We start from the raw sequence: 17,890 nt of genomic DNA, 5'->3' as shown, positions 1-17,890 counted from the left end.
AAGTATACTAGTACCTCAAGTTCATAATCAGTTTTTTCGTATCGTTTAGTTTGTGGGATCAATATCTACCCTATTCTCTGTAAAAACATAAATCAATACGTCATTTAAGCAATGATAAATGTGTAAATAAAGATTTAGGGAAACTGTACTGCACGTTAGAAAACAAAGTTCGTGCAGAACGTCACCACGAGTTAAATAGATGGAACTTTCTTCAATAACTGATGTTAATAAATCGAGAGTGTACAAATAAAAGCTAAGCAATAAACTTACCCTGCCAAAAAGCAGCAGGGCAGCTTCCAAAACCACAGCAACGTATGACGGAAAGTATTGTTGGGTCAACTATCTCTGAAAATTCTTAGAATAGACGTATAAAAGGCTACGGGTTTAGAGGTTTCATTACGAGGTAATATCCTTGAAATTCTCCAGACTAACCGAAGAGCAAAAACAAAATTTTTCAAAGATTGTTGGAAAATGGAGAGACAGTTACAAAGTACTTGTGACTACTTATTGTCCCTACATTTGCCAAGATATAGTCAGTTCAAATGCGTGCAACCACCTTGACAGTTGGAAATGCCATCACGCAAGTCTGTATTATTCTACCGGCGTCCTCACACTCGCATATTAGTTACTATGTTTAAAGATACTTGGTCTTCTTCTTCCCCATTTCCCAACTGCGGAAACTTCAATTATTCTGTTTTAGAGTTCTAGAGTAATTATTCTGTTTTAGAGTAAATTCGCAAAATAGTTTTGAATAATTGTGCAAATTAACTTCTTTTCCTTCTTTTTGTGTAGACATGACTGTCTGTTTTTTCAATGTGACTCCCATAAGTTGTCGTTCCATCGTGTTTGTGGTCTTTCCACTGATTAAGGAACCGTCTTTCGTCATCTTCACTGCTCTATTTATTGTCATTTCGACTTATGTGATCGTTCCATTCTACTGTTCTCTTTTTTACTCAGTTATTAAAGCTCTCCACCTTGCATCTCCGTCGTATATCTGTACGTTTAGCTCTGTCCCATAGTGTCTTACTATCGATTTTTCGAAGGGTTTTCATCTCTGCTATTTATAGCATTATTTTTGTCCTCTCTGTGTCAGGTCGTGTTTCTGCCGTGTATGTCATTATTGGTCTGATGATTGTTTTGTAAATGCTGCCTTTCATTTTATTCCAGATATTTTTATTTCTACATATTGTTTCATTCAAGTAACCTGCGGCTCTGTTTACTCTATTCACTTGATCTTCCACTTCTGTTTCGATCTTTCCGTGGCTAGATAGTGTGATGCATAGATATTTAAACTTCATCACTGGTCTCATTATCTGACCCTTCAACTCTAATTTACATCTTAGTAGATTTGCTGTTATATCCATGTCTTTTTAGGAGATTAACATCTTAAGTTTTCTGGCGGTTATATTACAGCCGGTTTGTTGTATTCTAATGATTTCTTTTGAACTTGCCCGATTATAAATATAGCGTCGGTGCACGATCTTTCCAACCTATAACTTTGTTGTTCTTCTGCTAATGTTATAATTTCATTCAGCTTGAGTGTTATAACTTTAATTGTTAATTCTAATGTTGTGTTTAATAAATTTATCCCTTTGTAATTCTCCTGGTCCAATGTTTCTCCCTTTATGAAGAGAGGTATTAGGATGCTTGATCTAGATTCTTGTGGTATTGTGTTTGTTCCATTATTTTTTGGATCAGTTTTAATAGTTGTTTGGTCAGATTTTGTCCTCTGTTCTTTAGGAGTTCATTCGATGCAAATTAACTGAAATTCATAATTCCTATGCATACACCTTTATTTTGCGTTCGTAGTATTATAAATGTATTGTAATTTCTTTTCGGCTATTGTTTCGATAGAAAGTAGTGAGATTGTATATTTATATTATAATAAATGTAATATTTTTTTGTTACAGTTGAAGAAAAAGAAACTCCGATCCCTCAGGTGGTAGTTGTTCCCGAAAATGCAGAGCCAGCACCCACCACCAAAGTTCAACTCACAGTTTCCGTAATCATCAAATCTCTGATACAATTCCTTGCCACACGCCAAAACTCACCACTATGGAACTACGAAGATATCACGGCAAAAGTGTGGTCAATAAAGAGCGTCGAACAAATCGACATTTTTATTCAGTACATTTTGAAAGTATTCAGAGAATCGTTACCGAACGCTCATATTAACGAAAGATGGGCTCAAACGGCTCTGCAACTAGGGTTAAGCTGTTCCTCAAGGCATTACGCCGGAAGGTCTTTGCAGATTTTTAGGGCTTTGAGAGTTCCCATTACATCTCGGATGTTGTCTGATATACTGAGTCGATTGGTTGAGACTGTATCCGAACAGGGAGAAGATATGCAAGGTAGGTTACTCCTTTTTGTTTGTTAATTTTTTTTGTAAGCTGTTTTATTCAAAAAAGCTGTTTTTGTCGTTGATTCTACTTAATTTTTATGGAACTTGTTCAATTTTTCACATGCAAAAAATAATTTTATATTTTTCGCTGTATGATTTCAATCGTTTTCATACTCAATTCCACATTGCGACAGAAGTCTCTCTATTGATTGTCGGCCACAGTTGGCGACAGTTCTCTTCACTGCCTTCATCGCTTGAAGACAAAATACGCGAACCTTTCTCTCTAGATTCAATCTCAGTACGAAAATGAAGTCGGGTTTTAACGATTTTGACTTTTTGATATCGCTCAAAAATCAAAATAACGAAATTTTTTGTAAAAAAAGAGTGAAAATCGACATATTTATTATTGTTATACAAAAAATAAACATAAAACAAAAAATATCTCGATAGCCTTACCTCACCAAATACCTAATGGTAGGGAAGCAAAGTATGCTAAATTTGCAGTCACTCGAGCGTTATGGGGATTGGGTTGTGATCATTAGGTCCTAAAACCAAAAAAAGTTAAGTAAAATTTTCCATTTTAGTGGAGACTTTCCATTTTTGAATTTAATTTTTCATTTCCAACAATCGTTTTTTCCGACTATAGCGCCATCTATCCATAATTCGAAAAAATATCTCGAATAAAAGTTGCTTATTTTTACGTAAAGAATGCAAATCTGAAATAAAATTTTGGGAGTTCAAATTTAAAATTTTAAAGTAACCCCCCACCCCACCTCCGTGGGGGGTCGTGTTTGGTACCATTCGATAGATTTTTTAAAAACATTTTGAAAGTGTATTTTGCAGTTTTTCGATCTGATGTTCATTTTGAGGAATATCGCGGGGTTTGTATTTAAAATTTTAAATTTACCCCCCACCCTCTCCGTGGGGTCATGTTTAGCACCATTCGATAGATTTTTGAAAAATATTGAAGACGTATTTTTTAGTTTTTCGATCTGACGTTCATTTCGCGAAATATTCGCTTTTTTTTGTGAAACTTTTTTACTCACTCATTTTCGTACGCCCCGCTCAAATCGTCAGATTTTTTAAATATACACTGTTTTGCATGTACTTAACTTACCTTATCTTAATCTGACAATTTCGAGTATTTTTAAGGATAGATTTTTTTCGGGCCCCCCTTAACGAACTTCCCTGTGTTAAGAGCCAATATATGGTAGAGGTACATCTGCAGGTTACCAGGTTTCTCTCCATATGATAATATGACGCGCTCGAGTAACTGCAAAAATCCCCGCTTGGGCTCCCCTACCATAAAGAAAATCTATGCAAAATTTCAGGTGGATCGGTCAAGTAGTTTTTGAATTACGATGTCCACCGTCTTTGAAAAAAGCAGTTTTGAGAAAAACGCGTTTAAAGTGTTGACAACTTTTATTTTCAATTTCTTTTTGTCTGTCAAATCGTAAAGTGATGCACACCAGAATATGTTTTTGAATCGCGGAGTAATTTACAAAAGAGAATTGGAACAGCTGTTAAACGTTTCTAAGTACGCTTAAGCGATCTGGCGTGAAGCTGCTGCAAGCGAGTCGAAAGTAGGGATACTCAACATGCTGTATTTCCGGCAATTTTGCTCCAATAAATCTGAAATTTTCAGAGAGTATACTTGAAGTTATGTAAAGTTTGTTTAGCAGTAAATGGTTGACTTCAATTGGTGCGGTCGTAAATATTATTAAATTTATCTGACTTGGCCCATTGTTAAGACCGGTCCGGAACGATAAGCAAACGAGGTAGACAGAGTTGGTCTTTTGACAATTAAAACTGACTAGACGGTACTCCTATAATAAAGCAAAGGATCCACAAAATTTACAATAATTACGACGACAAAAACAAAAAAAAGGATGTGAAGTACAGTCGGAAAAATGAAAGAATACCCATGAACGATCACATAAATCACTTATTTTTTATTTTCTGTCTTTTTCTATAAATAACAAACGTTTGTTATAGAAAAAGACAGCAAATACAAAATAAGTGATTGATGTGATCGTTCATGGGTATTCTTTCATTTTTCCGACTGTATATTGCTTTGCCTTATACAGGGTGTTTGGTAAAGAATGGGCCATAGCTTAACCTTAGATTCCTGAGCTTAAAATAGGTCGATTTAAGCTAACTTACCTTAGTACAAAAGTTGATAATAACCGAAATATAGGGTGTCAAAGTTAAACTTTTATTTTATTTATTTTTGAAAATATTTCCTGAGAGGCATGGGGCAACAACACGAAATTTTGTAAGTGGTGCTGTTATTGTACAGTCTACTAAATTATGTTAAACAAACGTTTCTGGCTACTACCAGAGGCGTACGACAGGGGAATGTGAATAGTTTACCCTTTCCCCTTACCCCAAATTCTACGCCACTGTCGGAATTTTTTGATTCTCCAATACTTTCTATGTAAAAAACATACTCTTAATTCGTAACGATAAAGCCATTAGTTTTCGAGATATTTGAAGCTAAAAACGAAGGAGCATAATACATTAATCAAAATAAGTGTGCCTTTTCATTTTTAACTTCAAATATCTCGAAAACTAATGACTTTATCGTTACGAATGAAGAATATATTATTTGCATAGAAAGTATTGGAGAATCTAAAAATTATACTAAAATAGCAGTTTCGTGAGTGACGTAGAATTTGGGAAGGGTCAACCATTCAATTTCCCCTGTCGTACGCCTCTGGTAGTAGCCAGAAACGATTATTTAACATAATTTAGAGGGTGACAGTGCCTACACTTTCTGCCAAGTATCACATGGATATGTCAAATTATTTTAAAGTAATCTTTTTTTTAATAATTTATTCTTTATTTAAAACTTTAAGAACTATGTGTGCCCGGTACTATAAAACTATTTGACATATCCCTATGGTACTTGGCAGAAAGTGTAGGTACTGTACACCCTACTAAATTATGTTAAATAATCGTTTGTGGTTAATACCAGAGGCGTACGACAGGGGAAAGTGAATGGTTGACCCTTCCCAAATTCTAGGCCACTCATGAAACCGCTATTTTAGCATAATTTTTAGATTCTCCAATACTTTCTATGCAAATAATATACTCTTCATTCGTAACGATAAAGTCATTAGTTTTCGAGATATTTGAAGTTAAAAATGAAAAGGCACACTTATTTTGATTAATGTATTATGCTCCTTCGTTTTTAGCTTCAAATATCTCGAAAACTAATGGCTTTATCGTTACGAATTAAGAGTATGTTTTTTACATAGAAAATATTGGAGAATCAAAAAATTGCATTAAAATAGCAATTCCGCCAGTGGCGTAGAATTTGGGAAGGGTCAACCATTCACGTTCCCCCGTCGTAACCCTCTGGTAGTAGCCAGAAACGTTTGTTTAACATAATTTAGTAGGGTATACAGTACCAGCACGACTTACCAAATTTCGTGTTGTTATCCCATGCCTCTCAGGAAATATTCAAAAATAAATTAAATATAAGTTTAACTTTGACACCCTGTATTTAGGTTATTATTAACTTTTGTACTAAGGTAAGTTAGCTTAAATCGACCTATTTTAACATCAGAAATCTAAGGTTAAGCTAAGACCCATTCTTTGCCAAACACCCTGTATACCCGAAATTAATGTTTTCAAATGAGATTTAAAATAAATTAAATCTATTTTAATTGCTAAGATTATAGAAAAAGAAACATTCAAACATATTTAAATTTTACCTGAAACCGGGCCTTTTATACTATTATCTGTTAATCCAGGATGTTTATAGTCGGTACTATTTGAAGTCAACCATTTACTGCTAAACAAACTTTATTTTTACTTTTAGTTAACATAATAAAAAATCAAAAATTTCAAAATTTTCAAGTCTTAATAATGTATGAAATGAATGTAGGTCATATTCTTTTTAATAATTTTTATAATTTCTAGGCTACGTAACAGAACTTCTGTTAACATTAGAGGCTGCTGTCGAATCATTGGAATCAGATTTCCGTCCTTTAGATTTTATGAAAGATTTCTTTAAATCCACACCAAATCTTAATAACAAGGAGGCTGGGCCTTTGAGGAAAAATGCTGGAGATTCGCATATAAATGTGGCTGGCACTCCAGTATTTTATTCGCCAATTATAGGACACGCTCGCAGTACTAGTTATTCGGTTTCGTATGGATTTAGAAAAAATACCCAGTCTGCTACGGATGTTAAAGAACGAAATCGACATAGTAACGAAATAGATCATAGGTTAGTATCATTAGTTACTATATTTTATAGATTAGTGATGGATTCTACCGTTATTTGATGGAAGTTCATTTTATTTAAGGCCATCGGTACATAATTCGCAAATATTTTACGGCTATCCCTACTTCTTCTGTCTTTACACGGCAAATTACGTGTAGTAAAATTCTCACTGGTATGGATATGTAAACATTACTTGACAAATGTCATCATTAACTTTAAAGAGATGGCTTTTGAATGTTCTTGGATAACTGTTACTTGTAAATTGCATCATTAATTCAGTTAATTAATATGATAATTTTTTTCACTAAATATGTATTTAGTGATTGTAATAATTTATACAGAGAGAGTCTGTAAAGTGGAATAAATTCAATATCTCAAATACTAATTGTTTTTTTGGAAAATGCTCAGACCCGTCGATTAGTATTTCAAATTATCCTTTTTGACATTCAATAAAAATGTATACAGGGTGTCCCAATTTAGAGATATGACGTCATCGTCGATTTTCTTAAATGGCAACACTGTCATTTTGATAGCTAATTTGATAGGGTTTGTAAAGTTATACATAACTGCAAAATATCAAATTTTTATTCTCTACCATTTACAAGATAATAGAAAATAACAAAGTTATATCTGTAATTTGGAATATATTCAATAATTAAAATACTAACTGTTTTTTTGAAAAATGCTCAGACCCGTCGATTAGTATATCAAATTGTCATTTTTGACATATAATAATAATGTATACAGGGTGTCCCAATTTAGAGATATGACGTCATCGTTGATTTTCTTAAATGGCAACACTAGGTATCATTGTGATAGCTATTTTGATAGCGTGTGTAAAGTTATACACATCTGAAAAATTTCAAAATTTTATTCCCTACCATTTACAAGATAATAAAAAATAACAAAGTTATGAAGAACAAGAAGTAATCAAATAATAATTGAATTTATTTATTTCAATTAAGCAAATGCTCATAACGTTGCCCATTGACAATTTGACAATAATTGAGGGCAACATTATGAGTTTTTGCTTAATTTATTGAAATAATTAAATTCAATTATTAGTTGATTATTTCTTTTTCATAACTTTGTTATTTTTTATTATCATCTAAATGGTAGAGAATACAAATTTGAAATTTTGCAGTTGTGTATAACTTTACACACCCTATCAAAATAGCTATCAAAATGACAGTGTTGCCATTTAAGAAAATCAACGATGACGTCATATCTCTAAATTGGGACACCCTGTATACATTATTATTATATGTCAAAAAGGACAATTTGATATACTAATCGACGGGTCTGAGCATTTTTCAAAAAAACAGTTAGTATTTTAATTATTGAATATATTCCAAATTACAGATATAACTTTGTTATTTTCTATTATCTTGTAAATGGTAGCGAATAAAAATTTGATATTTTGCAGTTATGTATAACTTTACAAACCCTATCAAATTAGCTATCAAAATGACAGTGTTGCCATTTAAGAAAATCGACGATGACGTCATATCTCTAAATTGGGACACCCTGTATACATTATTATTGAATGTCAAAAAGGACAATTTGAAATACTAATCGACGGGTCTGAGCATTTTCCAAAAAAACAATTAGTATTTGAGATATTGAATTTATTCCACTTTACAGACTCTCTCTGTATATGTACTGTACAACAAAAACTAATACTCAATCGAGAAAAGAGGAAAAGTGATAAAGTGATTTTTTAATAATATATTGTTACTATAGAACGCTTACAATTTTGAACATCTTTAACAACAAAATACTTGGATCACAGAATATATCCTGCTGTATTCTCTGCTTGGATCTTCCATAAATAATAAACAATAAATAACTTTTTATTAAGTTCACGTCTTAAATCAATTATTTATTAAATACACTATCAATATTATTTAATCAACAACTTAATAAATATTTGACATGATGCCATGTCAAATATTTAAAATTGTTACTGTCTTGTCACCATATTCTATTCGACTCAATGCGTTGTATGACAAAGATAGCGAATGTTCGATTTGGAAATTATCCACGGACATGGTGTCCATTTTTTCGAATCCTGAAAAAACTAATAAATATTGTTATGCTCTGTATTTCTCTCTGTTATGAGATTGATCAGCAAATTCTTATTTTGATTAATTACTTAATTATTTTAATTATTATATAAAACAAAACCAAAATTAAATTAAATTTTCTAATAAATTTTATTCTCAGGGCTATTTTAATTTTAATTCATTACCTTCGGTTTATGGCTTCCAGTATCTCTAGTTACTTACTTCATCCAGGGACAAAACAGGGAAATTAAACACACTCGATGTCATATAAATGTTATAAAAAAATTGTATTTATCCAATATATCATCAATATAAGATTTAAAAATTATAATAAAATTCAATTCTGTTGCAACTATTTCTCATCTAATAAATTAAGCTTTAATTCTGACATCTCTTTTGTTTTAACAGAAATTTTATTTAAATAATTTGTTAGACTATTCTTACAAAAAATACTAAAATTTACTTTTCTCCTTTTGAATTAATTACTTATTTCTTCCTTAAATTTTGGAATGATTAAATTATGTTGTAGAACTGTTCAATACAAAAATAAACAAATATGGTGTGGATATAAAACAAACTCTCTTCGTTTTACAAAAATTCTGACTAACCTTTTTGTTTCTTCTTTTCTTCTTTTTCCTGGATTGCGTAGTCCTCGATTCTCCCACACGTGCTCCTAGGATGTAGCGAAAGGTCCTTCTCGTCCAAACTGCTTCACCAACAAACAAACAACGGGACTCGCTCGAAATCTCTATTCAGTTTTCTCTCTTCTCGATATCTTGTGCAAATTGATACACACCGGCTACTCGTTCTAGACAGAAGACAGGAATCTCCTCGGGCACAAGGAAAATTTACTTCGCAACTCGGTCAACGACTTCCTTTCACCACGATTCTGCTCGCAAAGGCCAATTTCACCACTTTACACCGACTTCTCACTTTTAAAAAAACTGAGACTGTACTTTCCAGATATTCATTACACAGTGCCCATTTTTTCTCTCCTCAAAATCAGACTCAGCACTCTCATCCCCACCATCTATCTTTCTCCGCCAATCACAAAAATTCTCTCTACCCACTACATCCATATTTTCATTTCTTAAGAACCAATTTATTTTGTATACAACTTTTCCACTTTGTTAAATTTTAGGAGACACCACATTACTTTCGTTGTTTCAAAATGCTAAACAAAAAGCCTTATATTCTAAACTCAATAAATTTGTTTACTGCCTATCCTTCTAAGAAACATTTATAAAATGTCATTGTTCATTCCAAAGCGAAAGAAATGTACTTTCTAATTTTACCTCATTATTGTATGTCCGTTCAGAGAATCATTAACAATTCACTCAACGATTTCACTTTCCGCGAAAACACTGTTTACTAACTAAACTATAATATTTACAATTTTTGGTCATATACAGGGCGATGAAAATCTATGATATCGTGGTGTCTGACATAAATTTATTTTCTAAATTTTTTCCATAAAAATTATACAACAATATATTAAAACAATTTAAACGCAGAATAAAAGACTAATTTATTATCGAGGGCCGAAAGTCCCTTAGAATAAATAAAAAGTTTCTTTTGAATGAAATATTTGAAATTAAAAATCACACTACATTTTCTCTTCGTTTTTCACCCCTGTAACTTATTGAAATAAACATTACAGAAGTTTTCAGGAACTTTCGGCCCTCGGCAAGAACGTAATCTTTCATTCTGCGTTTAAATTTTTCAAAAATACGAATTGGTTTTCTTAGGATTCGAAAAAAATAAATCCCATTTAAGTAGCATTAGAGCCGAAACTACGTACCCATCCCCTTAACAATAAAATACTGAAAAGTTTTCGTTTTCAATATTTCCAAAAAATATATTATAAGTAGAGAGCGGAATATACAGGGTGTCCCGGAAAATAGTGCGTTCCTTAAAGGTATAGGTAAAAGGCACCATGTAGAACAAAAAACTCTTATAACATTTTTTTCTAAATGCAACCGTTTGACCAAAAAATTAAAATGCATTTTGGTATTCAAATTTAAATCTGACAACTATGTGCGGTACGCAAATTTAAGCATAGACAGTCCCATGTAAATAGATAGAAGACAGATAGTAAACCAAAATGACACAAAATCTAGGCATCGGATAAAAAAGTTTATTTAAAGAAAGTGTATTTTTTTGTTCTTCTTAATGGCGGTACAGGCGCGTTTTATTAATATTGTATTTAATTACAGAGTAATTTCCACATATTAATATATTTTTCAAATTGTGCTCTGTACCGCCATTCTTTATTATATTACGAATACGTGTGCCAAATATCTCGAAAAAATATTCAAAATTACAGCCACAATCTTGGAACGCGTTTTGGCTACCTGTTGATCGCTACTGTATCACCTTAAGGCCTTTGAATATGAAGAATTTGAAACTATTCATTAAATGAGTGATTACGATCTATAAGGTGAAGTGCTTACGTACAATCTGTTGTTTTGTTATTGAAAGCCCTTTTGTGTTGTGTTATACGTTTGTCAAAGGTTCTGCCAGTTTGACCGATGTAAGTTTTTGGACAGTCACCATATGTCAGTTTGTATACACCACTCTAATTGCTTTTTCTTTTGGCTCTTATTGTTCTTAATGTATTTGCTTAAGTTATTGTTTGTTCTAAAAGCTGGTGTTATTCCTTTCTTTTTATGTGTTAAGCTATTTTTGTTGATCTCTTGCCTGTATATATAATAAAGCAGAAGGTACTGGGTTTTTTCTCTGATGGGAGAAGACTAATTTCAGGGCTTTCGCTTATGCAGTTTTTGGTTCAAAATGTTGTTTATTGTTTGTTCGTTGTACCCATTATTTATTGCTTTTTGCTTTGCTTAACGATATTCAATTCTATCTCGAATTAATTTTTGACATGGGAATTTCTGTCAATCCACATACATCCATAACATAGCACGTTATGGTAGGCTGCTAATTTATGTTGTGTAGTGTGTAGGATGGGATGATGAATTGTTATGTCACTATGAGTAGGTTTATGAAATTGTCATAGGCAATCCTCTCAGCTCATTGCTTTCAGATATTTTATGCACCATTTAGATACAACGATTTCCAAACACTCCGTATTCAAACAGTTCTTATATTGATGGAGATACGTGGACTATGTATTGGCGTTGACCCCTAATACCTCAATCAACGGTATTGGTATGCTTTACAGGAACTCACAGACAACTTGACCAATTCTTATCATAATACAGGGGGTGAAAGGGTGCCTTTCCCGGCCAGCTTAAATATGGCATAATGTCTCCCCCTTCAAATATTATTTGTCGTGTTTTTGCGCTTTTTCTAAAAATCCGTGATTCAAAAGTTATTTAAGGTAGATAGTTTTATCTGAAAGGTACTGTATATTCTTGGCGTTTATAATAAGAATCGTATTTTGATATACTTAAATATTTTATTTGCAGAAGTGCCATCAACAAATTTGCTCCGAACAATCTCTCCAGATCTCGTTCGGCACAGAGTTTAAAAATGTTAGGAGATACAGCGACGCAAGATGACAAATTAACAATTCTAGCGCAGTTGTTTTGGCTTGCAGTTTCGCTGTTAGAATCGGACTATGAGCACGAGTTTCTATTGGCTGTTCGACTATTAGCTAGTGTTATGCATAGGTTACCTTTGGATAGACCAGATGCCAGAGATAAAGTGGAGAAACTTCAGTCGCAATTGAGGTGGAACTCTTTTCCTGGAGTGCATGCTCTATTATTAAAGGTTGGTAAAAAGCAAAAAGGTTTTTTTTTCAATCGTATAGTAAATTATTATATATCGTATAGTATATTATAATAGCATAGTAAATATTAGAACTGTGTGGCATTATAATTTTCTAGCCCTTAAAACTTTTGGTTAACATTGTACCAAGCCATATTATTTATATAGGTATATTTAGAGTATTAGCAATATTAGTTATAGCAGCGGTTCTCAATATGTGGTACATGTACCACTGATGGTACATATCATTATTTGAGGTGGTACACAAAACGCAAAACCAGCCAAAATCCGCACCACTATTATATTTAATCAGATCACCGAGCAAGATAGGTATTTCAGTTAGGTGGTACCAAAAATAATAAAAACTATTTGGTGGTACATGACTCAAAAAGATTGAGAACCGCTGAGTTATAGTATATAGTTAGAAAAATGTGTAATCCTCCTGTCGATGACTAAGCATTATTTTTAAGTTTCTCCCTAAAATTGATTTTGTCTGGGTGTCAAAAGTGCATGAAATCGACCGCGTAATACAAACTCAACCGCACTACTTTTTGAAGTACCCATGAGTACCCATCATTCATTTATTTAATTAGTCTATCGATCGGTTATATAAATAATAATCGAACATCCGAATTTCATTTCTCAGTTTGTTGTACCAATGGCGGCTGACGTCAATTTATAAGTTTTTGAGTAGTGAAAAAAACCACGTCTGTGGTAAGTCAAATTATTTTTCTAATTCTAATTTCTAATGTAAACATGCTATTAAAAGTATTTTTCTTTCTCCCCAGGGTTCTTTTTTCAATGCACCGAATGTGGACTAATTACCGAAATAATTATAAATTATTTCACCAAATTTTACGTTACCGTTTTTCTGTCGACGAGAAAAGAAAATAACTCGTTGTTTTAAATAAGTGTTCATCATCATCAAGGCTTTTCATTCCGGATGGAATGTTTGCCGCTCTTATTTATATAGAGCTCTCTGATTTGCTTATTGCGGTGAATCACTCCGCATTCTTCTTGTGTATTGTCAGTTTGTTGTATGACTTGGTTTTTGTTATAATTTTCTTCCACTCATTTCAATATGTGCATAGTTCCCTCCAGTTTCTCACTTTCAAGATTTTGATGTCCCTCATGACCTGGTCCTCCCATCTCTATGAAGGCCTAAGGCCTTCCCTATGTTGGTCTTTCAGTTTCTGGCTTCCATCTGGTGACCTTCTTAATAAGTAGGTCATTTTTCCTTCTCTCATAAGTAGGTCATTCCTTCATCTCAGTCTCTGCGCTTTAATAAATCTAACTATATGTATCTTCTCCCTTCATTATGCCTTTTAGTTCATGGTTCGTTATTCTTCTCATTTCTCCGTTTTCCATTCTTATAAGACCCATAATTCTTCTGAGGATTTTTCTTTCGAATATTCTTAATTTTTCTTCATCTTTACCTGTGAGGCGCCTCAGCTGCGTATGTAACTACTGGTCTGATTGCAACTCTGTATATTTTCAGCTTTGTATTTCTGGATTAGTTCTTGTCCTTTCATTAGCCTATGATAGCTCCAGTATGTTTTGTTGCCTGCTAGTATTCGCACTGTTACTTCTTTACTTCTCTTATTTTTGCCATTTACAATTACTCCCAAATATCGTGTTATCTTCCCTTCTAAAGTAAAGTAGATATTTTGTTTTTTCTTCGTTAATTTCTAGATCTCTTCTCCGAGCTTCATTTGCCAGGGTTGATACTGATTCTTTTAATCTTTCCTTGTCTTTTCCCATACGAACTATATCATCTGCATATGCTACGTGTTGTGTTGAGTGGGCTATAGTTTCTTTAATTCCGCTGGCCTTGATGTTTCTTCTACTGCTATGTTGAATAGTGTGGTCGACAGGGCATCGCCTTGTCGCACTCCTATTTCTATTACAATTGATTTTGTGCTTGTTCTGTTGTTACTTTAGCTAGAGGTCCATCCATAGTCATTTTTGTTAATCTAATTAGCTTTGCAGTGTATCTTGATTTTTCATTTCAATCAATAATTCATTTCTTCCAATGCAGTCAAAGGCTTGTCTGACGCCTACGAAGAGGGTGTGGAATTATGTGGATCGCATCTGTAACGGATCTGCCTTCTCTGAATCCTTGCTGGTAGTCCCCAATTTTTTTCTTTGTGAATAGACTGAGTTTTTGTCTTATGAGGGCTGTTAGAATTTTGTATATTGTACTCAGTAGATATATTTCTCTATGGTTGTTACAGTCTGTTACTTCTCCTTATTTAATAAAATTAGTGTTAATTTATTTTGTTTATATGTTGTTACATCATGCTAAGACTATATGGCGAGTACGCCACTGTGTTGTTTTTATTTCAATATTTAGACTATATGTACATCGGAGATGATAAACACCCACGCTTATAATTTCACGGTGTCAGCGAAATGTTCATGGACAATGAAAGGTTTTAAGAAATAGTTTGTATTCATTAATTTAGTATTGTTTTGTACTCTAAGCTGTTAACATCTCAATAAACTTGTGCATTTCCTTCAGAGCTTTGTCACTTAATTTTCCAACGAACACACATCATTTTATACAGAATAAAAGTTATGTCCCTAATTAAAATTTATTTCTATTTTAGGGATGCACCCATCCAAATATTTACGAACCAGTGACGGCGCTACTGTCGCATTTTACAACTTTGCTGAACTTTGTGGTTGTGGATCCATCGCAAAGTATAGCTTTTCCAATGAACGTTATAGCTTTACTTCCTTATATGTTGTTGAATTATGAAGATGCTAATGAACTTTGTATTAGAGCTGCAGAAAATATTGCGCAGGTAAATTAGTGATAATTTTTATACTATTAATACTTATTGCTAGTGGTAGTAGGTAAAAAAAAATTAGTAGGTTAGTGAAAGCTTTATTGACCTGGATAAAGCGTTCGGAAATGTACAACATCACAAGCTGCTTCAGGTGTTAAAGAAATCTGATATCGATGACAAAGACTTGCGCCTAATCAAAAACTTATACTTACAACAAAGAAACTTATCCTTGCTACTTATGCCAAAAAGCAATCATAAAAATTTTATTTGCAATAAAATGGTGTAGTTTCGTCTGTATAAATAAGGGAAGAAAAGGGGAAAGATGTCTTATCTTAGATCCGCCTGAATATTGATATGAGAACACATGTCTAGAGATGCTATAGTATTTTCTACCGTTTTACATATGGAGTGAAAGCCTGGACCTTGACGGGGCAACAATTAAATGACTAGAAACCCTCGAAATGTGGTACTATCGCTGCATTTTCAGAAATTCATACATCTATCATATTATAAACAACACCGTAATCATCGGATGAAAAAGATCTGGGAGTTAATGTGCTGTGAAAATCAGGAAGATGTTATACTTACGGCTAGATCAGGGCATTTAGAACTAAAAACACCGGACTAACTCGATTTTTAAATACAGCACCTAGAGAATTGCAACTTTTTGGATTGTGTTCAGGATGATGTCGGAAAAAATAATTTTAAAGTGCATAAAATGCATCCAAAAGTGCATATACATGTCAAAATAAGTATATTTATGGCCAGCTTTTCTCGATCTTCTGCATTATGGAATAATTGTCCTGCATTTGATATCTGAGTCCGTTCACGAATGTTTTTTAACCAAGAAACTTGTTTTCTTCCTACACCTCTACGGCCCTCTATTTTGCCTTTAAGGATCAGTTGTAATATTTTATATCGACTTCCCCTCACTGTATGTCCCAGATAAGACATTTTTCGATGTTTAACAGTCTTTAGCAGTTCTCTATCTTTGTTGACCCTCCTTAGTACTTCTTCATTAGTTTTCCTTGCTGTCCAAGGTATCTTCAGTATCCGTCTATGCATCCACATTTCCAATGCTTCAATTCTGTTCATGATCGATACTTTTAGCGTCCACACTTCTGCACTATACAAAAGTACGGACCAAACATAGCACTTAACCATTCTTTGTCTTAGTTCTAAACTGAGATGATTATTGCAAAGAAATGACTTCATTTTCATAAAAGTAGATTTAGTCATTGCTATTCTACGTTTTATTTCTATGTCTGGATATCATCATCATCATCATCAACCCGTACGCGTCCACTGCTGGATATAGGTCTCCCTCAGCTCTTTCCATATTTCTCTGTTTTGTGCGGCTTGCATCCAGTTGCCGACAATACGTTTCAGATCGTCAGCCCATCTGGTTGGTGGTCGTCCTCTGCTCCGTAGTGCTTCTTCTCGTGGCCTCCACTCGACAATACGTTTTGTCCATCGGTTGTCTGACAATCTGGCGACGTGTCCTGCCCAATTTTTGTTCTACGACGTATTTCTTCCTTTGGGATTCGGTCCCTCAGGGAGACACCCAACATCTGGCGCTCCATAGCCCTTTGAGTTATGCGAATCTTGTTCACTACCTTTTTTGTGAGTGTTAATGTTTCCGCTCCATAAGTGAGTACAGGCAATACACACTGGTCAAAGATTTTCCTTTTCAGGCATATGGGTAAGTCCGATTTAAATGCATAGCTCAGTTTACCAAACGCTGCCCAGGCTAATCCTATGCGACGTGGGAGCTCGCACGTCTGGTTATCTCTTCCCAATCGAATTTCATGTCCCAAGTACTTATAAGATGCAGTCTGCTCAATATTCATTCCATCAAGAACAATATTACGATTTAGCACCAGATTAGTCATTATTTGCGTCTTGTTGATGTTAATCTTTAGTCCGACCTCTAAGGAAGCGTGATATAACTTGTTCAACATTATTATTGCATCATCCATACGATCGGCTATAAGGACGATGTCATCTGCGAATCTCAAATGACTGAGCTTCTCTCCATTTATGTTGATACCATATTCGTTCAGATCTGCCTTCTTAAAACAGTGTTCCAAAAGGGTTGTGAACAGCTTTGGTGAGATGGTGTCTCCTTGCCGTACTCCTCGCTGTATACAGAATTTATTTGTTTGTTGATCAGATAGTCTTACGCTAGCCGTTGCGTTGTGGTAGATATATTTTATCATGTTAGTATAGCGATAATCTATTCGGCATTCTGTCAATGCTTTTAACATTTTCTGCTGGTTTATGGTATCTAACGCTTTCTCGTAGTCCACGAATATCAGTGCCAATGGTTTGTTGTATTCGGCAGACTTCTCGATCAAGTTTTTTATTACCAGTAAGTGGTCGTTAGTGCTGTATCCGGATCTGAAGCCAGCTTGTTCTCTAGGCTGATAAAAGTCTGACTTAGCCTCCAGTCTCTTTTTGATAATTTTTGTGAAAAGTTTATATATGTGTGATAGCAGACTGATAGGACGGTAGTTTTTTTAGATCTGTTATGTCACCTTTCTTGTGCAATAAAACAATGGCTGCATTGTTCCATTGAGAAGGCGTTTTTCCTTGGTAAATGCATTCGGTGAAAAGTTTGGCCAAAACCTGGATAATTTTATTTCCACCTTGTTTGATTGCCTCGATCACTACTCCGTCATCGCCAGGGGATTTATTATTTTTCATTTCTGAAAGTGTCTTTTTA

The 17,890-nt window shown here is 33.8% G+C and overlaps 1 protein-coding gene across 2 annotated transcripts in view; it reads left to right on the top strand.

The window, feature by feature from the left end:
• LOC114324528 (protein furry) overlaps window positions 1-17,890 on the top strand; it is a 274,530-nt gene that overhangs the window by 201,445 nt on the left and 55,195 nt on the right. For both annotated transcript variants that reach the window (XM_028272390.2, XM_028272389.2), the window contains exons 27-30: window positions 1,911-2,351; window positions 6,269-6,578; window positions 12,073-12,376; window positions 14,983-15,180. In XM_028272390.2, coding sequence (XP_028128191.2) covers window positions 1,911-2,351; window positions 6,269-6,578; window positions 12,073-12,376; window positions 14,983-15,180 — 1,253 coding nt within the window. The remainder of the gene's footprint in view (window positions 1-1,910; window positions 2,352-6,268; window positions 6,579-12,072; window positions 12,377-14,982; window positions 15,181-17,890) is intronic.

The sequence above is a fragment of the Diabrotica virgifera genome, chromosome 6, assembly GCF_917563875.1.
Source record: "Diabrotica virgifera virgifera chromosome 6, PGI_DIABVI_V3a".
Lineage (NCBI taxonomy): Eukaryota > Metazoa > Arthropoda > Insecta > Coleoptera > Chrysomelidae > Diabrotica > Diabrotica virgifera.
Note: the sequence above shows the minus strand (reverse complement) of the source record. Positions and strands in the feature narration are given on the sequence as shown.